The 24,445-nt window shown below is 45.7% G+C and overlaps 1 protein-coding gene across 2 annotated transcripts in view; it reads right to left on the bottom strand.

Annotated features, from left to right (window-relative positions):
• The window catches only part of LOC143786355 (transient receptor potential cation channel subfamily M member 2-like), a 1,952,850-nt gene that overhangs the window by 350,497 nt on the left and 1,577,908 nt on the right, over positions 1–24,445 (bottom strand). For both annotated transcript variants that reach the window (XM_077275686.1, XM_077275685.1), the window contains one exon: positions 22,850–22,955. In XM_077275686.1, coding sequence (XP_077131801.1) covers positions 22,850–22,955 — 106 coding nt within the window. The remainder of the gene's footprint in view (positions 1–22,849; positions 22,956–24,445) is intronic.

Genomic DNA, 24,445 nt, shown 5'->3' with positions numbered 1-24,445 from the left:
TCTGCTATATAGAGACACATTTACATATATATATATATATATATTTTTTTTTTTTCAATTAAGTTTTAATATGAAATAGTTTCTTTTCATATCTAATGAATGGGCACCTTATTTATTGATTTATTAATCAAGAACTTTTGCACTTTCGTTATATGGAGACACATCTATATATTATATTTATATTTATTTAAGTTTAATATGCACATAATATGATATGGTCTCTTTTCATATGTAATGAATGGGCACATGTATTATAGTTGTTTTTTATTCATATACCTTCCTCACGGCTTATCTATCTTTTTCTATCATTTTCCCCTGATTTCTTCTTCCCTTTACTGCCATTTGGTAAGTGTGCATGCGTTGTGATCCTGCCCTCGGTCGCATCCTGCGACGCTCTCACACTGACACACATAGATTCGGCTTGGATGTTATTGAGCGTCGACAGGAAGTGCGTTATGGGGAATTGGGCGGAGTCACACGCGATGCGCCGGCATTACCGATATGCTCTGCAAATCACCTCTCCTATATAAGCACGGTTGCCCCTCACCTCGTCACGCCCCGGAAGAAGCAGGAGGCAAAACGCACATCGGGGTGAGGGGACACCGTAAGCACAAGGTAACATACCCTCTCACTGCATTGTATGATATTTGGCTTCCACACTGGTCCACTCTAGGGGGTTGTTTCGGGTCGCATACCTTCATCAGCATTTTTGCCTATGTAAAAAGAGGCCATTATGCCGATTATAATTACCTCTTTATAGGTTAGTTATGCATTGTTTGGGCTGTATATGCTGACTATATTATATGACTACGTGATGTAATAACCGCCTTCTTGTGGACATTTCCGTTTGGAATTGTGTCCAGATTAGTGTTGAGCGATACCTTCCGATATTCGAAAGTATCGGTATCGGATTGGATCGGCCGATACCGGCAAAATATCGGATCTCGCCGATACCGATACCCGATACCAAAACAAGTCAATGGGACACAAATATCGGAAGGTATCCTGGATGGTACCCAGGGTCTGAAGGAGAGGAAACTCTCCTTCAGGCCCTGGGATCCATATTCATGTAAAAAATAAAGAATAAAAATAAAAAATATGGATATACTCACCCCTCCGGCGGACCCTGGACCTTAGCGATGTAACCGGCAGCCTTCGTTCCTAAGAATGCAGCATGAAGGACCTTCGATGACGTCGCAGCTTGTGATTGGTCGCGTGACCGCTCATGTGACCGCTCACGCGACCAATCACAAGCCGCGAAGTCATCGCAGGTCCTACACTCACTGTATTCTTAGGAACGGAGGATGCCGGGTACATCGCTAAGGTCCAGGGTCCGCCGGAGGGGTGAGTATATCCATATTTTTTATTTTTATGCTTTATTTTTTACATGAATATGGATCCCAGGGCCTGAAGGGGAGTCTCCTCTCCTCCAGACCCTGGGAACCATACACTGGGAACTTCTGATTCCGATTTCCGATATCACAAAAATATCGGAACTCGGTATCGGAATTCCGATACAGCAAATATCGGCCGATACCTGATACTTGTGGTATCGGAATGCTCAACACTAGTCCAGATTGATTTGTTTCTCAGTGGAGTTACTTGCTAATAATTACTATATATCACATTGTGTGTATAGGTACATTGTGTGTATAGGTATAGATATCTGTGTATGGTGGTGTCCCCTACGGTATTGTTTGCTTTTTTATCATGTTATTTTTAATATTTATTAATACACATTGGTTTTAATAATGATTTGGGATCTCTTCTTCTTCTCACATATAACTATGTGGGATTAGCTGGTAGACTTTTTTAAAATTAGACTAGTTCCATTGCAGGCCCCTTGCCCAAAATTCACCGGCCTATAACAGTACTGAGCACGTTCACCCTGGTCATCTAGTGGCAGTTAAAGGACACATTGCAGGAGACAGACTTAAGGAGTAGGCCCAATGTAATGTAATGCCCAATTCCCCAATGTGGGGTCCTGTTTCTACAAAATAAAATAGTGCCTTCACAGCCCCGTGCCCAAAAATCACCGGCCTATAACAGTACAGAGCACTTTCACCCTGGTCATCTAGTGGTTCTGGATGATGAGGATGAGGATAAAGAGGAGGATAACAACAAACAGACCAAATGTGGAAGCGTATACCCATGTGTCGTTGTGAAGAGGTGCATGAGAATACACCTCCCCAAAAGAGAGAATGTATTTGAGGTTATGTTTTGCTGTTTTCACTTGGTGGTGTACAGAAGTCTTTTGCAATCCAGGCCTTGTTCATTTTTATAAGAGTCAGCCTATCAGCATTTTCAATTGACAGGCAGATGCGTTTATTTTTTATAATTCCACCAGCGGCACTAAAACCCGCTCTGACAGAACGCTAGCAGCAGGGCAGGCCAGGACCTCCAAGGCGTAGAGAGACAGTTCATGCCACGTATTCAGCTTGGATACCCAATAATTAAAAGGCACAGAGGAATCAAGGAGGACGTTTGTACGATCTGCAAGGTACTCCCACACCATCTTCCCAAACATTGCTCTTCTTGTGACAGCACCCCTTCCCTTTGTGCCGCCACGATGGGAGGGTCTGAGAAAACTGTCCCAGAACATGGCCATTGTTCCCCTGCCTGAGCTGGATTGTACTTCTGTCTTTCTCGCTTGTACTCCTTGGTTGTACAGCAAACTCTGACGTCTGCTGCCATGTTCTCACATGGGAATTTTCTAAGTAATTCCTCTACAAGCGCCCTGTGGTACTGCAACATTTTAGTACACCTCTCTGCCTCCGGCAGAAGAGATTGAAAGTTCTCCTTGTAGCGTGGGTCTATAAGAGTCACCAACCAGTAATGAGTGTCACCCAAAATTTTGATAATCCGAGGGTCACGTGAAATGCAGCGCAACATAAAGTCAGCCATGCGTGCCAGACTGCTAACAGGCAAGACTTACGAGTCCTCACTAACAGGATGACTGACCATGCTGTCCTCCTCCTCATCATCCTCATCCTCCTCCTCCCTGTCCTCAGGCAATCCATGCTGAATATAAGCTAATACAGATGTGTTTGTAGTACCATCTATAGCACATGAAAGTAGCTCCTGTTCTTCCTCCTCCTCCTCATTGCCTATTAATCCACATTGAGACGACATGAGGCTGGGCTGAGTGTAATCCCCCTGTAAGTTTCTGAATCCTTGTTTCATGTCCTCATGCTCTGCCTACCATGCATCCTCTTTGATTGTGAGCAGAGAGGTTTTCAGAATGCTGAGAAGTGGGACGGTGATGTAAATTATGGCATCATCGCTGCTCACCATCTTGGTGCAGTCCTCAAAGTTTTGGAGGATGGTACATATGTCGGACATCCATGTCTACTCCTGAGGTCTTATGTGTGGAGTCTGAACTGAATATCGACGGCCTTGTTGATGTTGGTAGTCAATAACTGCCCTCTTCTGCTCACAAATCCTTTCCAACATATGCAGCATAGAGTTCCAGCGTGTGGGGAAATCACACACCAGCCGGTGAGCTGGAAGCTGCAAATGCTGCTGAAGCACGGCAAGGATGTCTGAAGCTGTAGCTGACTTTCTAAAATGGGCAGACAGCGGCATACATTCACTAGCAAATCCGGCAGCTAAGGGTAGCTTTTAAGAAAGCGATGAACCACGAGGTTAAGCACATGGGCAAATCAAGGTATATGTGTGAGCTCACCTTGCCTCAGAGCTGCCACCAGGTTATGGCCATTGTCACACATGACCATGCCTGGCTGTAGGTTCAGTGGAGTAGGAGGAGGGGCAGGAGCTGTAGACTGTGGGGGCAACCATGATTGACATAGGGCCAGCAATCCTTGGCGTGGGGAGGATGTGTTCCTTCCAAAGGACCGACTGGGTCCCGGCTTCCACTATATTAACCCAGTGTGCCATCAAAGAGATGTACCGTCCCTGCCCACCAGCACTTGTACATGTGTCCTTGGTTAGGTGGACTTTCCCTGTAACAGCATTGTTGAGGGCACGGGTAATGTTGTGGGACATATGCTGGTGTAATGCCGGTACGGCACACCGGGAGAAATAGTGGTGACTGGGGACAGGGTACCTTGGGATGGCTGCCGTCATCGGGTTGCGGAGAGCTTCTGTCTCAACGAGCCTAAAAGGCAACATTTCTAGCACAAGCAGAAGAGAAATATTAGAATTTAGGACTGTGGCCTATGAGGCGTTGGCTGGGTATTTCCGCTTGCGTTCCAAAGACTGGGTTATAGACAACTGAAGTCTGTGCTGGGACAAGGACGTTGTCAGGCTTGATGATGGTGCTGCTTGACTGTGGGCCACAACAGGTGCAGGGCTAGAGGCATCTTCACATGCACGGTGTACTAAGGATTGGCTTCTTCGCAAAACAGTGGAAGAGGCAGTGGTGTGACTTGCAGGCATTGGTCCTGGAGCCTGGGGTTTGGCCCACAGTCGGGTGCTTTGCTGCCATGTGCCTGATCATGCTGTGTTGTGGTCAGTCTGGTTGTTTTGCTACCCCTGCTGATGCAGGCGTGGCAGGTGCTGCAAATGGCCTGTTTGGGGTTATCGGCAGAGTCTTAAAAAATAACCAGACTTGGGAAGATCTAACAGTTGGAATGGCAACTTCCCTCATGTTGGTGTTAAGGGGACCGGATGCACACCTTCTGTCTGTGGCCACCACACTGCTTCTTCCTGCCTGTTGGGGTGATATGCCTCCTTCCCCATGTGTGCTGCTGACCTCGCACTGCATGTCCTCTTGCCAGGTTGGGTCAGTCACATAGTCATCCAACAACTCGTCTTCCACATCAGCACCCTGCTCCTCCTCCTGACTTTCCGGCAATGTGTCTCATCATCGTCCACCTCTTGTGACAATTTTCCACCATCGCCTTCATGTGACCGGGGCTGGTCAAAGATTTGGGCATCTCTACGTGTGATTTCATCTGTCCCAACTTCAAGTTGACCGGCCGATAGTTCTGAATCTTGAAATGCAAAACTGAACAGCTCTTCAGAGTGTCCAAGTGTGGGATCAGTTGTCTCCGGGCACTCGACATGGTGGGAGGAAGGAGGATCAGGGTGAGAAATATCTGGGCCACACTCACAGCTACTCAGACTTGACCGTGTGGAAGACATGGTGGTGATGATGGTAGCTAAGTGACTGGAAGCATTATCTGCAATCCAACCAACAACTGTTTAACACTGCTCTGGCTTCAATAGTGGTGTGCTGCGGTCCCCTAGAAACTGGGACAGGAAGGTTGAGCGAGAAGATGTGGGTCTTTGTTGTTGCCCACTTTCACCTTGGCCACGGCCTCGGCCTCTGCATGCACCATCATCATCACGTCCACTTCCCAGTCCCTTGCCCCTTGCCTTGCCCATTTTAAATGGACTACTGCACTATTTCAAATGCTCAACACAAATATATTTATTAGTAGCCAAATAATATCTGATCAGTATGCCTGCAAATCTATGATTTTTCAAACCCAAACACCAGGCAGGCCTCAGCCTAACATAACAGATTGTATTCAATTTTGGGAGGTTTTTTTTGTGAAGTTAATTTATGTAAAATAGTGCTGTATATAAGTAGAGTAACAGTCAGAAAAAAAGGGGTACACCAGCCTACAATGCCCAAACTTGGACCACGCAGATATTTGAGGGCTGTCACAGAAATACCACACTGGCAAATATGTGGCCATTTTATATTTTTTATGCTAAATAGTGCTGTATATAATTAGAGTAACAGACAGCAAAAACAGTGGCAAAACGGCCTACAATGCCCAAACTTGGAGCATGCAGATATATGATGGCTCTCACGGAAATACCACACTGGCAAACATGTGGCCTTTTTATATTTGTTTTATGCTAAATAGTGCTGTATATATTTAGTGTAAAAGACAGCAAAAACAGTGGCAAAATGGCCTACAATGTCCAAACTTGGAGCACGCAGATATGAGGGCTCTCACGGAAATACCACACTGGCAATTATGTGTCCTTTGTATATTTTTTTATGCTAAATAGTGCAGTATATAATTTCAGTAACAGACAGCAAAAAAAGTGGTCCTCCGGCCTACAATGACCAAACTTGGAGCACGCAGATATATGAGGGCTGACACTGGCAAATATGTGGCCTTTTTATATTTTTTATGCTAAATAGCACTGTATATAATTAGAGTAACAGACAGCAAAAACAGTGGCAAAATGGCCTAAAATGCAAAAACTTGGAGCACGCAAATATATGAGGCCTTTTTTGGTGAATTTAAAACACACACAAAAAAAACAGTGGCACAAGGCTAGCATACACAACTATGCTACGTATGCCTGACAAACTATGATTTTTAAACAGGCCTCAGTCTGATAGAACACACTGTATATATTTTTTTTTTTTGGGGGGGTGAATTTTTTGGGAAAAAAAAATGCAACTAGGTATATAGTAAAGAAGCTGCAGCAGCAGCCGCAGACAGTTATGGAGCTTTAGGAGGGATGCAGTGGGATTAATGGATGCACATACAGTGCCTGCAGCCCTTGCACTGATGTGGATATGCTGTGCCCTGCCTACCTAGCGCTGCAATATCGGGACCCACGAATTAGCCCTAAAAAGGACAGTTGGTTTCTCAGGAGTTGTGGATTTAAGAGTTGCAGGCCTACACTAACTCTAAAAACCATGATTCTGACCCTATCTCAGCAGCAGCTCTCCCTATTTTCGCTGAATCTGGAGCAGAATGCGGCAAGTAGGGTGGCGCCAGGTCTCTTATACTCGGGATGATGCTGTGCGGTCAAGCCAATCACTGCATACAACAAAGATGGCTGCGGCATTTCATTGCCTGGTAGACAATCCCTGCACCGTGATTGGGTCTCTAAAGTCTGTCAAAAATGCTGGGAGGATACACCAGTTACCGCCGAATAATCCCGGAAATACTCAGTGCTCGCCGAGTACACCGAGCATAGTGATACTCTAGCGATTAATGAGTATGTTCGCTCATCACTAGTGGAGAAAGGTTGACCTTTGATGGACCTAAATCTTTATTCAACATACACAACTATGTAACAATCAGATGCCAAACAGTTACGTATCACTGATCTGCACTCAACAGCGCACGTATGTGTTTCTTATATCTTTTCATATATTCTGTGTATACTAACTTTTGTGCAATTTTTTTTACTTTAAGTGTAGATCACATTTTTTGTATGCATTCACACTGCATTTTTTTTTCCTTTATGTGCTATGTGAGTATGTTTCTTTTGCATGAACGGTGTCTATATACATGTGATATCTTTGAACATATTCCATGTATATTAACTATTGTGCAATTTATTTTTACTATAGTGTGTAGATCGATTTTTGGTATGCATTAACTCTGCAGGTTTTTGTTTTTTTTTCACTTCTTGTTTTCTCACGTGCTGTGTAATTACGTCTCTTTTATACCAACAGTGTCTACATACAGTATATGCATTATCTTTGGACATATTATGTGCATATTATTAGTTGCGCAATCTTTATTATCATAGTATGAATAATGTTCTTAAGACATGTATCCACATCATATTTTCCTTTTATGGGCTCTGTTACTATGTCTCTTCTGTGCATTTGGTGTCTACACTTTCATTAGTTGTAAAAATTATTGGTCTGTATTTAATTAGGCCTGACATCTCATTTGTCTTTTCCCTCCCCTCTTTCCAATAAATCTTTCTGCCCTGGACACCCACATTTTCAGTACTAAGAACTTGTGAGACTGAAAGCCAGACACCTGTGTCCCCTCACTGCTGTCCCAACCCCCGCCCCTTTTTTATTTTATTTTGATGATTTTTGCTCGAAGATATTTTTAATGTCACTTAAAAGTAATATTTTAATATCTTTACGTTTTGCGAATGCTGGAATTTCTTTCCTCGTGTGGCTCTAGTGAAGAACCAGGTGTTTGCTTAGTTATGCCCTTCCAGACTTTCTACGGATCGTAACACAGTGGTTCCACAACCATGGGCATAACAAAAATACTGTAATAGTCGACAATTACTACAGTATATTTTTACTGTCCCAAATCTAGTCCTATCAACTATTCTAAATTATGTTTTTAATCTTTTTTCACACAAAGAAAAAGCACAACTGGATGCCAATCACTGATATGTTGCTGATCAGCGCTCGACGGCTGTAGGATGCTCGCACAGATGTTGACTGCAGATGTTGACTGCAACCTCCTGCTCTGTGGCCTCCCCTCGAACACTCTCACACCCCTCCAATCTATTCTAAACTCTGCTGCCCAACTAATCCACCTGTCCCCCCCCACTATTCCCCAGCCTCACCCCTCAGACAATCCCTTCACTGGCTCCCCATTGCCCAGAGACTCCCGTACAAAACCCTAACCATGACATACAAAGCCATCCACAACATGTCTCCTCCATACAACTGTGACCTCGTCTCTTGGAACTTACCTGCACGCAACCTCCGATCCTGAAAAGATCTCCTTCTCTACTGCACTCTTATCTCCTCTTCCCGCAATCGCATACAAGATTTCTCTCGCGCATCACCCCTACTGTGGAACTTTCTAATACAACATATTAGACTCTCGCCTACCATAGAAACCTTCAAAAAGAACCTGAAGACACACCTCTTCCGACAAGCCTACAACCTGCAGTAATCACCGATCTACCAAACCGCTGCACGACCAGCTCTACCTCTCACCTATTGTATACTTACCCATCCCTTGTAGATTGTGAGCCCTAGCGAGCAAGGTCCTCTCTCCTCCTGTACCAGTTGTGACTTGTATTGTTTATGTCATGTCGGACGCTGTTCACACTAGGGCGTCCAACAGACAGCGGTAATTCCACATACGTCCACTACACACTCAGTGGCGTCGGCTAGACTTTATCCAGCTTGCTCGGGGTTAATCTTGCTGGTAATTAGGTTGGAGGCTGGGTCACGCCCACGGCCTTTAAATAGTTGTGCCGGAATTTGGGCGTCGCCGATTATAGCTTGTGCTTTGTGCCTAGTGATTCCGGTCTGGAGTGGTGGTCTTGTTGTAGGAATATCGTATCTGGTGGTGTATTATCCTTTGTCATATTCCACCTTCCTATATTTGTATTTGTTTTGCCCTGTGCACATTATAGTGTTATCCTGTGTGTCTGCAGCGTGGTGCGTTTTTCAGTTTACCCTGTCTGTGCTTTCTGTGAGGATTGGTGTGTGGTCTCATCACTGGGTCGTGGGTAGTGGTTTCAGCTTAGGGCTGAAACAGGAGACAGGGTCAGGCCTGGCGGCCCAGACATGCACACCTTTAGTTTAACTTCTGGGAAAGGGACAGACAGGGTTTCCCTAGTCTGAGGGATATCGCAGGGGCCCGGGTAACCAGCCTTAGTCTACCCAGTACCCCCGTGACATTATAATCGGCCCAAAAAGAAAAAAAAAAAAAAAAGAATATTTTTTTATGTCATGGATCTCATGACTTCCATAACCCGCCAGTTGGAGGCGCTGTCGTTACAGGTCACTGAATTGAAGGGGGCAGTTCAGCAACAGGGTCTAGTGGTGTCTTATGTGCAAGTGGAAGCTGCAGGTAGAGTTGCAGAGCCAAAAATCCCTTTACCTGAGAAGTTTGCTGGGGAATGCAGTAAGTTTGTTGTTTTCCGTGAAGCTTGCAAATTATATTTTCGTATGTGCCTGCTTTCCTCAGGTAATGAAGCTCAGCGTTGGGCTTGGTTTTGTCTTTACTGAACGGAGATCCCCAAGCATGGGCGTTTTCATTACCTTCTGATTCAGCTGCATTTAACTCAGTGGAGAGGTTTTTTTCTGCTCTTGGACTCATATATGATGATCCTGACAGATTGGCTCTAGCAGAATCTAAAATACGCGCTCTCCACCAGGGGGAGCGAATGGCGGAGGATTACTGTTCTGAATTTCACCGTTGGGCGGTGGACACACAATGGAATGACCCAGCGCTGCGGAGTCAGTTTGTATATGGCGTTTCGAGAAGGGTTAAACAAGCCCTTCTGATGTATGAGACTCCTGCTTCTCTAGAGTCTGCTATGAGTCTTGTTGTCCGCATTGATCGACGTTTGCGTCAGGGGGCGCTAGAGACGCCGCCTATGGGGGAGGTCGTAGGTGCTCGTGAGGTTGCTGCAGGTGAGCCCACGGAGCCTATACAAATGGCAGGGGTGTCACGTCAGCAATCCCCCTTGCTCAGGAAGCAGTGAGCCTGTTTTTGCTGTGGTAAAAAGGGGCATTATGTAAACGCTTGTCCTCTGTTTTCTAAGAAAAAAGCAACGGCGGAAAACTACTAAACTCAGAGGGTGTGGAGGAGGCCAATCTGAGCTTATGTGTATGGTGGTCCCTCAATGTATGCTCCCTGCCAGAGTTATGGTCGCTGGCAGAGAGCTGCCAATCACTGTTTTTGTGGATAGTGGTTCGGCCACTAATCTCATAGATGAAGAGTTTGCGCACACGGCCGGGTTCACGGTCGAAAAATTGCCTCATCCTATACTGGTGGTCACCATCAATGCTACCCCTCTCTCTCAGGGGAAGATTACTGAGTTTGTGGCTGAGGTGAAACTCCACATTGGGCTCCTACATTCTGAGCAGGTTACATGTAGGGTGCTCAGTAATCTTCCTGCACAAATGGTTCTGGGTTTTCCATGGTTATCTATGTACAACCCGGTTATTGACTGGAAAACTCAGGACATAATTCAGTGGAGCGGATTTTGCCAGGAGAATTGCCTGGCCACATGTGTGTCCGCTGTGACTCCAAGCATTCTTGAGTCACTGTTGGATTTTGCAGATGTGTTCTCAGAGAAGGGTTGCTCAGAATTGCCACCACATCGCCCCTATGACTGTACTATTAGGTTTAAACCAGGGGCCAAATTGACGAAAGCTAGGATGTTCAACATCTCTGGTCCTGAGAGGCAAGCGTTAAAAGACTACATTGCTGAGAGTCTGAGCAAAGGGCACATCAGGCCTTCGTCCTCGCCGGTGGCAGCAGGGTTCTTCTTCATTAAAAAGAAAGATGGCGGACTACGCCCGTGTCTGGATTTCAGGGAGTTAAACCAGATTACGGTTCGTGATCCATACCCTATGCCATTGATACCTGATTTGTTCAACCAGGTGGCTGGTGCTAAATGGTTTTCCAAGCTTGAAGGAGGCGGGGCGTACAACCTCATAAGAGTCCGTCAAGGTGATGAGTGGAAGATGGCTTTTATTACTCCTGAGGGTCATTTTGAAAATTTGGTGATGCCATTTGGGTTGACAAACGCGCCTGCAGTTTTTCAACATTTCATAAATGATGTATTCTCGCATGTTCTGGGGAAATTCGTTATTGTGTATCTAGATGACATTCTCATTTATTCATGCGACCGTGATACTCATTTAGAGCATGTGAGGCACGTATTACAGCTACTCAGGGAAAATAAGCTCTATGCTAAACTTGAGAAATGTGTATTTTCGGTTCAGGAGTTGCCTTTCTTGGGTTATATTGTGTCTACTTCAGGGTTTAACCCCTTTCTGTCATTGGATGTACTATTCCGTCCATGTGGGGTGGGCCCTACTTCCCAAGGATGGAATAGTACGTCCAGCGCGATCGGCCGCGCTCACGGGGGGAGCGCGGCCGATCGCGGCCGGGTGTCAGCTGCCTATCGCAGATGACATCCGGCGCTATGTGCCAGGAGCGGTCACGGACTGCCCCCGGCACAATAACCCCCGGCACACCGCGATCAAACATGATCGCGGTGTGCCGGCGGTACAGGGAAGCATCGCGCAGGGAGGGGGCTCCCTGCAGGCTTCCCTGAGACCCCAGCAGCAACGCGATGTGATCGCGTTGCTCCGAGGGTCTCCTACCTCCTTCCTCGCTGCAGGTCCCGGATCCAAGATGGCCGCGGCATCCGGGTCCTGCAGGGAGGGAGGTGGCTTACCGAGTGCCTGCTCAGAGCAGGCGCTGGTAAGCCTGCAGTGCTCTAAGTCAGATCGGTGATCTGACAGAGTGCTGTGCAAACTGTCAGATCACCGATCTGTGATGTCCCCCCCTGGGACAAAGTAAAAAAGTTTTAAAAAAAATTTCCACATGTGTAAAAAAAAAAAAAAAAAAAAAAAAAATTCCTAAATAAAGAAAAAAAAATATTATTCCCATAAATACATTTCTTTATCTAAATAAAAAAAACAAACAATAAAAGTACACATATTTAGTATTGCCGCGTCCGTAACGACCCAACCTATAAAACTGTCCCACTAGTTAACCCCTTCAGTGAACACAGTTAGAAAAAAAAAAAAAAAACGAGGCAAAAAACGCTTTATTATCATGCCGCCGAATAAAAAGTGGAATAAAACGCGATCAAAAATACAGATATAAATAACCATGGTACCACTGAAAGCGTCATTTTGTCCCGCAAAAAAGAGCCGCCATACAGCATCATCAGCAAAAAAAAAAAAAAAGTTATAGTCCTCAGAATAAAGCGATGGCAAAATAATTATTTTTTCTATAAAATAGTTTTTATCGTATAAAAGCGCCAAAACATAAAAAAAAGATATAAAAAAGATATCGCTGTAATCATACTGACCCGAAGAATAACACTGATTAATCAATTTTACCAAACGCAGAATGGTATAAACGCCTCCCCCAAAAGAAATTCATGAATAGCTGGTTTTTGGTCATTCTGCCTCACAAAAATCGGAATAAAAAGCGATCAAAAAATGTCACGTGCCCGAAAATGTTACCAATAAAAACGTCAACTCGTCCCACAAAAAACAAGACCTCACATTACTCTGCGGTCTCAAATATGGAAAAATTATAGCTCTCAAAATGTGGTAACGCAAAAAGTATTTTTTGCAATAAAAAGCGTCTTTCAGTGTGTGACGGCTGCCAATCATAAAAATCCGCTAAAAAACCCGCTATAAAAGTAAATCAAACCCCACTTCATCACCCCCTTAGTTAGGGAAAAATAAAAAAATTAAAAAAACGCATTTATTTCCTTTTTCCCATTAGGACTAGGGTTAGGGTTAGGATTAGGGTTAGGGCTAGGGTTAGTGCTAGGGTTAGGGTTGGGGCTAGGGTTAGGATTAGGGTTAGGGCTAGGGTTAGGGCTTGGGTTAGGGCTAGGTTTAGGGTTAGGGCTAGGGTTAGGGTTGGGGCTAGGGTTAAGGCTACAGTTAGGGTTGGGGCTAAAGTTAGGGTTGGGGCTAAAGTTAGGGTTAGAATTACATTTATGGCTGGGAATAGGGTTGGGATTAGGGTTAGGGGTGTGTCTGGGTTAGAGGTGTGGTTAGGGTTACCGTTGGGATTAGGGGTGTGTTTGCATTAGGGTTTCAGTTATAATTGGGGGGGTTTCCACTGTTTAGGCACATCAGGGGCTCTCCAAACGCGACATGGCGTCCGATCTCAATTCCAGCCAATTCTGCGTTGAAAAAGTAAAACAGTGCTCCTTCCCTTCCGAGCTCTCCCGTGTGCCCACACAGGGGTTTACCCCAACACATGGGGTATCAGCATACTCAGGACAAATTGGACAACAACTTTTGGGGTCCAAGTTCTCCTGTTACCCTTGGGAAAATACAAAACTGGGGGCTAAAAAATAATTTTTGTGGGAAAAAAATATTTTTTATTTTCACGGCTCTGCGTTATAAACTGTAGTGAAACACTTGGGGGCTCAAAGTTCTCACAACACATCTAGATAAGTTCCTTGGGGGTCTAGTTTCCAATTTGGGTTCACTTGTGGGGGGTTTCTACTGTTTAGGTACATTAGGGGCTCTGCAAACGCAATGTGACGCCTGCAGACCAATCCATCTAAGTCTGCATTCCAAATGATGCTCCTTCCCTTCCGAGCTCTGCCATGCGCTTAAACGGTGGTTCCCCCCCACATGTCAGGTATCAGCGTACTCATGACAAATTGGATAACAATATTTAGGGTCCAATTTCTCCTGTTACCCTTGGAAAAATACAAAACTGGGGGCTAAAAAATAATTTTTGTGGAAAAAATTTTTTTTTTATTTTCACGCCTCTGCGTTATAAACTGTAGTGAAACACTCGGGGGTTCAAAGCTCTCACAACACATCTAGATGAGTTCCTTAGGGCGTCTACTTTCCAAAATTGTGTCACTTGTGGGGGGTTTCTACTGTTTAGGTACATTAGGGGCTCTGCAAACGCAATGTGACGCCTGCAGACCATTCCATCTAAGTCTGCATTCCAAATGACGCTCCTTCCCTTCCGAGCCCTCCCATGCACCCAAACAGTGGTTCCCCCCACATATGGGGTATCAGCGCACTCAGGACAAATTGCACAACAACTTTGGGGGTCCAATTTCTCCTGTTACCCTCGGAAAAATACAAAACTGGGGGCTAAAAAATAATTTTTGTGGGAAAAAATGTTTGTTTTATTTTTACGGCTCTGCATTATAAACTTCTGTGAAGCCCTTGGTGGGTCAAAGTGCTCACCACACATCTAGATAAGTTACTTAGGGGGTCTACTTTCCAAAATGGTGTCACTTGTGGGGGGTTTCAATCTTTAGGCACATCAGTGGCTCTCCAAACGCAACATGGTGTCCCATCTCAATTCCTGTCAATTTTGCATTGAAAAGTCAAACGATGCTCCTTCCCTTCCGAGCTCTCCCATGTGCCCAAACAGTAGTTTTCCCCAACATATGGGGTATCAGCATACTCAGGACAAATTGTACAACAACTTTTCAGGTCCAATTTCTTCTCTTACCCTTAGGAAAATAAAAAATAGGGGGCGAAAAGATAATTTTTGTGAAAAAAAAATGATTTTTTATTTTTACGGTTCTGCCTTATAAACTTCTGTGAAGCACTTGGGTCAAAGTGCTCACCACACCTCTAGATAAGTTCCTTAGGGGGTCTACTTTCCAAAATGGTGTCACTTGTGGGGGGTTTCAATGTTTAGGCACATCAGTGGCTCTCCAAACGCAACATGGCGTCCCATCTCAATTCCTGTCAATTTTGCATTGAAAAGTCGAACGGCGCTCCTTCCTTTTCGAGCTCTGCCATGCGCCCAAACAGTGGTTTACCCCAACATATGGGGTATCAGCATACTCAGGACAAATTGTACAACAACGTCTGGGGTCCATTTTCTCCTGTTACCCTTATTAAAATAAAACAAATTGGAGCTGAAGTAATTTTTTTGTGAAAAAAAGTTAAATGTTTATTTTTATTTAAACATTCCAAAAATTCCTGTGAAACACCTGAAGGGTTAATAAACTTCTTGAATGTGGTTTTGAGCACCTTGATGGGTGCAGTTTTTAGAATGGTGTCACACTTGGGTATTTTCTATCATATAGACCCCTCAAAATGACTTCAAATGTGATGTGGTCCCTAAAAAACCTAAAAAAAAATGGTGTTGTAAAAATGAGAAATTGCTGGTCAACTTTTAACCCTTATAACTCCCTAACAAAAAAAAATTTTGGTTCCAAAATCATGCTGATGTAAAGTAGACATGTGGGCAATGTTACTTATTAAGTACTTTGTGTGACATATCTCTGTGATTTAATTGTATAAAAATTCAAATTTGGAAAATTGCAAAATTTTCAAAATTTTCGCCAAATTTCCATTTTTTTCACAAATAAACGCAGGTAATATCAAAGAACTTTTACCACTGTCATGAAGTACTATATGTCACGAGAAAACAGTGTCAGAAGAACTGGGATCCGTTGAAGCGTTCCAGAGTTATAACCTCATAAATGGACAGTGGTCAGAATTGTAAAAATTGGCCCTTTCCATAACGTGCAAACCACCCTTGGGGGTAAAGGGGTTAAAATAGACGCCGCTAAGGTGGAAGCGGTGCTGCATTGAGAACAACCTGATAACCTAAAAGCACTCCAGCGGTTCCTTGGGTTTTCCAACTATTATAGAAAGTATATCAAGGATTTCTCTACCATTGCTAAGCCACTTACTGACATGAAGAAAAAGGGTACCAATTTCTCCGCCTGGCCTCAGGCTGCTGTGCTTGCATTTGAATTTCTGAAGAACAGTTTTGCTTTGGCCCCCATTCTGGTGCAACCGGACGTATCAAAACCATTTACCATGGAAGTTGATGAGTCTGAGGTTGGAGTGGGGGCGGTGCTGTCACAAGGCTCATCCTTGGGCGAGTTGCGTCCTTGCGCCTTCTTTTCCAAGAAGTTGTTGTCTGCTGAACATAATTACGATATAGGCAACAGGGAGTTGTTGGCTATCAAATTGGCTTTTGAGGAATGGTGACACTTTTTGGAGGGGTCGGTCCATCAGGTTACAGTTATCACCGACCATAAAAATCTGCTGTATTTGGAGTCAACCAAGCGTCTGTCCCCCAGGCAGTCTCGCTGGGCATTGTTTATCATGCGGTTAAACTTTTTTGTTACGTACTGACCTGGGTCTAAGAACACTAAGGCGGATGCTTTGTCCATGTGTTTTCTAGGGGGAGAACCTCGGGAAGATCCGGTACCCATCCTCCAAAAGGGTGTAGTGGTCTCGGCTTTCACGACAGAGGTTGAGGCTGAGATTGCCGAGGCTCAGGAGGAGGTACCACCAGAGCTTCCCATTAATAAATCATTTGTACCGCTCAATCTTCGCCTAAAGGTGTTGGGTGAGCATCATGATGCTGTCCTGGCTGGCGATCCAGGGGTTAGGGGTACCTTGGAGTTGGTGTTGCGGCAGTTTTGGTGGCCCAAAATCCAACAGGACGTGGTCTCGTACGTATCAGCATGTACCACGTATGCTAGGGCTAAGACGTCCCGCTCTTGTCCTGCTGGCACACTGCATCCTCTCGGGGTACCCAGTAGGCCATGGACGGAGATTTCCATGGATTTTATCACAGATTTGCCCTCCTCTGCTATGAACACGGTCATTCTGGTGGTTGTTGATCGGTTCTCAAAGATGTCGCACTTTGTGTCTTTGCCTTCATTGCCTAACGCTAAGACTCTGGCTCAGGTATTTGTGCAGGAGGTGGTCAGACATCACAGGGTCCCGTCTGACATCGTGTCTGATAGGGGTACTCAGTTTGTGGCAAAATTTTGGAAAGCTTTTTGCTCATGGCTGGGGATCAAGTTGTCGCATTCTTCTGCGTTTCATCCTTAGTCAAATGGTCAGACCGAGCGTATGAACCAGAATTTGGAGCAGTACTTACGCTGTTTTGTTTCTGACAATCAGGAGGAGTGGCCGACGTTCCTTCCTTTGGCTGAGTTTGCTATAAATAATCATCAGGAATCATCTGTGGAGTCCCCGTTCTTTTGTGTTTACGGGCTCCATCCTCAGTTTTGTACTCTGCATCAGGGGGCTTCTACTGGCGTCCCGGAGGAGGACCACTTGGGAGCACAACTGGCATCCGTTTGGAGGAGAGTGAAACAGCGCTTGTTAAGCGTAGGTGCAAGGTACAAACGAGTGACTGACAGTAAATGTGTGACAGGTCCGGACCTGAGTGTGGGTGACTGGGTGTGGTTGTCCACAAAAAACATAAGACTCAAGATTCCATCTTTGAAATTGGGTCCAAGGTTTATTGGTCCATTTAGGGTTGCCGCCATCATTAACCCGGTAGCCTACCGTTTGGCGCTCCCTACGGTATATAAAATACACGTCGTGTTCCACAGATCTTTATTAAAAAAGGTGGTGGGTTCCGTGGACACGGTGCCTATGCCACCTCCAGTCTTGGTGGATGGCAGTTTGGAGTTTGAAGTCTCCAAGGTGGTTGACTCTCTAGTAGTGCGCCGCACATTACAGTACCTGGTACACTGGCGTGGTTATGGGCCGGAAGAGAGGTCCTGGGTACCAGCCTCAGACATACATGTGGACTGGCTGGTCAGTATGTTTCACCGCCGCCATCCGGACAAGCCAGGTCCTATAAGTCGTGAGGGCACTGGGGTCCCTCGTAGAAGGCAGGGTACTGTCATGTCAGATGCTGTTCACACTAGGGCATCCGACAGACAGCGGTAATTCCACATACGTCCACTACACGCTCAGTGGCGTTGGTTAGACTTTATCCAGCTTGCTCGGGGTTAATCTTGCTGGTAATTAGGTTGGAGGCTGGGTCACGCCCACGGCCTTTAAATAGTCGTGCTGGACTTTGGGCGTCGCTGATTTTAGCTTGTGCTTTGTGCCTAGTGATTCCGGTCTGGAGTGGTGGTCTTGTTGTAGGAATATCGTATCTGGTGGTGTATTATCCTTTGTCATATTCCTCCTTCCTATATTTGTATTTGTTTTGCCCTGTGCACATTATAGTGTTATCCTGTGTGTCTACGGCGTGGTAACAATAATAATGTGATTGTATTTTTCTGCACTGACAGTAACCCTGACTATATATGCAGTAAAAATACTGTAGTAGACACTGATAACTATGGTATATTTTTATTGTCCCTAATCTAGTTGTATCAACTAATCTAAAATATTTTTATTCAATTCTTTTTTCACACAAAAAAACAACTGGAGAATGATCAGTGATTTGTGTTACTGACCAACTTTTGATGGCTGTAGGATGCACTCATTGATGTGGTACAAGAAGGGGATAAAAAATAGACAAGTAAAAAATTCCTAGCTAAAAGTAAGCACAGTTGCCAGTGATGTTTGTCTGATCAGTTGCTAGGCAGATGTAGAACATATGCATGGAGTGGTGCAAAGGGGGGGGGGGGAGTCCAGGAAAACAGCGAGCATAGGCACCAGCCAGTGATTTGTGTCACTAATCAGCGCTCAGCGGCTGCAGGATGTCCTGGAAAACAACGAGCATGGACGTTGATCAGTGATTTGCATCACTGATCATTGCTCGGTGGCTGCAGGATGCACAAACAGAAACTGCCAAAAATTGAGAGAGCAAGTGCTGATCATCAATCAAGTACTGATCAGCGCTTGGTAGCAGAAGGGGGATGGGGAGGGGATAAGAGAAAGTGGGACATGAGGAAAACGGGCGAAAAGTGGTTTGAGGTGGACTTGTGGAGTGCCCGCTAGGGCCGTGAGATACTCTGGCCAAGTCTGACGGTTCTTAAAGGGGTTGTCACGGCAGCAGTGACCCGGTACGTGGCCCTGGGCGTCCAATAAAAGTCAATTAAAGGGGAAATAAAGTCTATAGGTAGTTAGTTTGTGATGCCACTCGTGGTGCTTGGCAATAGGGAAATAGCTGACCCTGCAGTTCAGGTCCACTGGGGCAGTTGGTGATGCAGCAAAGGTTTTACAGCTCTGCCTGGGTAGAGCTAGGCCCCAGGACAGTTAATGAGTTAAAGTATATGATGGTGAATGTTGTAGTGCAGGGCAAGTGACGCAATAAATATTCAGAGGACACAGCATTTTAGTACCTCGGTGATGTGTGATTTCAGGAGCTGGCGGCTCAGCTCCTCAACATCGGCCCCCAGGAACTCCGGGTCCATAGTTGGCAGCTGGTCAGGGTTCTCATCTTGTCGGCTGGGGGAGTCCTTCACTTCCACAACACGCTCCGGTTTAACCACCACTCACCATCTTTCTTGTCGGGTCCTTGGTTGCACCCACGTGCTGTTCCCACGCTCTCCTTTATGGGTGGTCTCTTTCTCTTCCCGCCATCCCAGACTAGGAGGTGGATCTCCATGGCTGACTGATATGTTCTCAGTACATAGAAGTATCTACAAAGGGTGGGTGTGGTTTTCGCGCCTTTCTTCCAGGTTCTGCCCATGACAACACACCTCTCTTCTCCCACGCGCTGTATAACGCCGTAATGGTGGTGATTTCACAATTCAACAAAGTCTCTGGTGCACAGCACCCGGTGGTACCGGGCTACAAAATCCTGTTTGTGATGCTAAAATGGAGCGCCCGATAGGACCGTGGGGTACTCAGGCCGGGTCCGACTGTTCTTAAGGGGGTTGTCACGGCAGCAGTGACCTGGTCCTTGGCCCTGGGCATCTAATAAAATTAGTGAAATAAAGGGGAAATAAAGCCTATAGGGAGTTAGTTCATGACCCCACCTGTGATCCTCAGCAATAGGGAAATGGCCGACGCTGCAGTTCAGGTCCACTGGCTCAGTTGGTGATGCAGCAAAGGTGTTACCGCTCTCCACGGGTAGAGCTAGGCGCCAGGGCAGTTAATGAGTTAAAGTATATGATGGTGAATGATGTAGTGCAGGGCAGGTGACAATAAATATTCAGAGGACACATGAGGGTGCAGTTTCCACACTTTCACTCACAGTTCTTAAATGCAGTCCCAGACGGGTGCTGTGTCCTCCTAGTCTGTGATCCCACCAACTCTAAGGTAATTTCGGGTCCATTTTGCCAGAACACCCTTCTTATGTGCCTTCCCTGACCATCTCACTCCACTGGCTGCCGCCTCTCCTGCCCTGCGCCTTCACACACAGTGTCCCAAGCCAGCAGCCTCAGATCCTGCTGGGCAACGTCCTCTTGATCCTCTTGACCCTATGTGGCTGCCTTTTCGGTGAATGTGTGTGGAAGTGGCTGTGCCACGTACAGAAACCAAAGCCCCTGGCTGGCTATCTGAGCCTTCTAGACCTCCACTAGTCTGGAGGTCGGTTCCACCACTGCGACCTGGTCCCTCCACTCAACTACAGTCAGCGTGGATTAGGGCTCCACGGGTGGATTCCTCACTACCCATTCCCCTAGGACCCCTTCTCTCTCTTCTTTCTGTTAGGATCTTTTCTCTATCTTCCCTGTTCTCTTTCTCTCTGACCTCTCATGCTGGGATGAGCTCCTCACTCCTCAAGTCCCCAGTTCCAACTCATCAACTCCTCCTTCTAGTTTCCATGACAGCTCCTCTATCTGTCACTCTCTCCACCCACACCTTCTACCAAGTCCCTCCCTGGCCTGGAGAGGTCTAGTGTTGGGTGCTAGTGTGTGAGTACTGGGTAGTGCCCCCTCCTTACCCAAGAGTAAAGTACCACACCTGGCTGAGGTGCAGTACCTCTGTGGTGATTGGACCCTCAGGTGCACCACATTTGGTTGGAATAGGAAAAAGCTAGAGATCAGGAACAGATCAGGAACAACTTCTTTCTTCTTTCATGAATCACAGAAACACCAGCTGCAGTGAAGACACATGCTGGACAAAGTCTGTGGCACCACAAAGCCCAGCATAGCAAGACAGAATGATAGTCTGGCCACCCTGCACATGTATGAAGCTAGAAAAAGGAATTGCAGGATGGTCATACTACGGTCAGATCGCCTCTGTACTCTCTGATTGGTGTGCTTGTCCAATCGCACCAATCACAGCTGGCCCTGATGATGGTGGCATTGCTAGACTCCAGCCTATGATCAGTGCCATTACAGATCATAGGCTGGACATCTTTGTTTCATTGCCTGAAACACTGGAAACGCTGTGATTGGCTGTTCAGAACTGAGCAGCCAATTACAGCGATCATATTTGCAGTGTGGCGGCACCCCCCAGTGGCTACCAGTCCAATGCTCTTCTGTCAGAAACAGGAAGCACTTTCATGTGATCACCGTGATCGCATGATTAGCATGTCATATATATACTTCATTGGTCGGAAAGCCCTTACATTTCATGACGTACAGTATATATGCTTCAAATGTCAGGAAGGGATAAAAGGCAACAACAAATTACTTCAAGCTGAACAGATTTTGCTTGATCCAAACCAGCAAATTAGCTGTCGAGTGGTTCAAATGTTTTCTTTAGTATAGTATACCAAAGATAAGAAATACAATTAAGTAAATATTGCAACAAACTTTTTCCTTTGTATCAGTGTTCCAATATTCCATTAAACAGCCAATAATTTCCATATGTTTAGATGCTTCAGACAATGAGTCATTGAATCAAGAGTAATCATCTAAAACTTTCAGTAATGTAAAAAAAAGTAAAGTAAGATTTTGGTGCATGGACATTGTTCAGATTTTTCAGTTCATGAAAAGTACAGAACTTTGATCTGTGTTGCCTGTTTGTAATTTTTAAAACACTACTCCAACATTTTTTTTTATTTCAGCACTGGAGTGGTGACATTAATCTAAGTTCCTGACCCTGACTCACCAGCCGCAGTCTTCAGCTCTTCACGGCGCCCGTTCGATCCTGATTTGTCATCTTGTCACCATAACATCTGACTGACCAACAGTCACAAGCTCTTAATGTAACTCTATAAGGGCCTCGTTCTAGCCCTCAAACTTACCTTAAGTAGGGAATTCCAGATCACCCAGCAAACACTGAAGCGATCCTGCAGGTCACAACCTGCAAAAGGCCAACCAGAGCGGTGCTGGTAGTAGATGAAAACAGTGGCTGATAAGTATGATACTAGGTGTAGGGAAATTAGATTAGTGCCACCACTCAGGAGGTAAAATAAAAATAATAAAAATGCTGGAATGGTGCTTTACAGAAATTACTATGAAGTAACAAATCATATAAACTGTGTTAATATCGATATAGTTCACTGAATGTTGTGTATTTACAGTTATTGGATTTCTTTCTCCATGAAAACTGAGAATTAGGTTTTAAACATAGCATTATGAAAAAACACACTCTTCTATATCCCAGATTAATATTAGTTTACATTTTTAAATACACATTTTTTGTATACTGATATGTATTTGTGACATTCTAAGGGTATGTTTCCACGGTCAGGATGGCCGGCGGTATCGCCGCAGCGGCGAAGCCGCTCGGCGCTAAGCCCCGCCCCCTTTCTGGGACGCGATCATGACGGATGTGTTAACTCTTCACATCCGGGATGATCGCTCTCTCCCATAGGGCCCTGTGATATGCCTTGCGGGGACGCCGCGTCCCCGCAAGGTGTACGGACATGCTGCGATCTGAAAAGACGCGCAGCATGTCCGGAGTCGCAGGGCCGCCGCGTGCGGTTTTCCACGCATAGTGGAGACGGGATTTCATAAAATCCCCTCCACTATGCTGGAACATCTGGACGCTGCTTGTTTGACGCTGCAGCTCTGCGCAGCGTCAAACAAGCAGCGTTTCCTGACCGTGGAAACATACCCTTAAATGTATCAGTAATAATGATCATAATATAAAGAAACCTACTCCAGGAAGAGACCAGTGCTCTGAAGAAATGTGCTTGATGGCTAGGATTTCCAGCATTTTCTTAGATTTTTTTCTACTAATAGATCCATCATTGTTTCTCTTCCACCTGCACAAAGCAAAAAGAAAAAAAGGTTAAAAAAGCATAATTAAAAATTATGATAATATAATATATATATATATATATATGATGATTCCAGCCAGCTAACGCTCGGCATGCTCATTGCTATCTAATTAAAGCTGCTAGTGATTAAATTAAAGTAAATAATGACAACATTCAATAGCGCTTACGCAGGCGGTAAATTAACTTAAAATGAAGTTAATAATAATAATTAAAAATCTGAATAATACTAATACATTTTATTCACATTGAAAAATCAAAAGCAAACTGGATTAGTGTGGTAATAATGTGTGGGGACAGAGCCTTGTGTGGTAATGTGTGGGGACGCAGCCTCATGTGGTAATGTGTGGGGACGGAGACTCGTGAGGTAATGTGTGGGGACGGAGACTCGTGAGGTAATGTGTGGGGACGGAGACTCATGAGGTAATGTGGAGGGACGGAGCCTCGTGTGGTAATGTGTGGGGACGGCTCCTCGTGTGGGATTATGTGTGGTAATGCAGTGGGGGGGCAGGATTATGTGTGGTAATGCAGTGGGGGGGGCAGGATTATGTGTGGTAATGAGGTGGGGGTGGGATTATGTGTAGTATTGTGGTGGGGGGGCAGGATCATGTGTGGTAATGTGGTGGGGGGGCAGGATTTTGTGTGGTAATGTGGTGGGGGGGCGGCAGGGCCATATTTGCCACTAGGCACTTGAGGGCACGTGCCTAGGGGCAGGAGGATGCGGGGGGCGACGCCTGAGCAAGGTTTTTTTTTTTTTTAATAATAGTGCGGGGTAGTGCCCACCCAAACCCACCCTCCTTAACTCCCTCTTCCCCATCTCCATCTTCTGGCTGCTGTGGTGCTATCGGATCCTGCGCTGCGCTATCACATATGCTGCAGTGGAGGCCGGGAGCTGGAAGAGGAACACACTGCAGGCCCGCCCCCTCCTCGCTGTGGCGCCAAGTTCAGTTCCTGCCTGAGGAGCTGCGGGGGAGGATGGTGTGAGGATTGTTGTGTCTAGGTCAGTTGTGCGGTGCTTGCTGTGTAACTGCTAGTCCCAGCATGTCCGGCAGCTTCAGCGCTAGCAGGAGAGGCTGGGCCCGCTCAGCTACAGACTGCACAAGAATATGCTGACAGGGGCCCTGTCCTCACCTGTTAGTGTTGATGCTGCGGTCTGCAGGGAGGGAAGGCGCATCACACGGAGCCTCACGCTGTGATTCCCTCTACTGCTGCCTGTGCCCTGCTGCTGACATGAGGCTGTGAACAGAGGGGGAGGTGCTGAGAGGTACATCACTGAAGCAGGACATTACCCATATCCTGATCACTATTAGGGGGCCTCTGCAGTATGTGTCCACTCTGCCCCATGTACACCTTCCAGCAAGTCTTGTTTTTATTAGTCTGGAGCTGCTGTAGAACCATAAATTCCAGCATCCCAGTCTTTGTGTAAGGGGGACTTGTACCTTCACGCCCTGACTTCTATTCTGTAGCTGCAGGATAAC

The sequence above is a fragment of the Ranitomeya variabilis genome, chromosome 7 (assembly GCF_051348905.1).
Source record: "Ranitomeya variabilis isolate aRanVar5 chromosome 7, aRanVar5.hap1, whole genome shotgun sequence".
Classification (NCBI taxonomy): Eukaryota; Metazoa; Chordata; class Amphibia; order Anura; family Dendrobatidae; genus Ranitomeya; species Ranitomeya variabilis.
The sequence above is the reverse complement of the archived record's forward strand: the minus strand, read 5'-3'. Positions and strand labels throughout refer to the sequence as shown.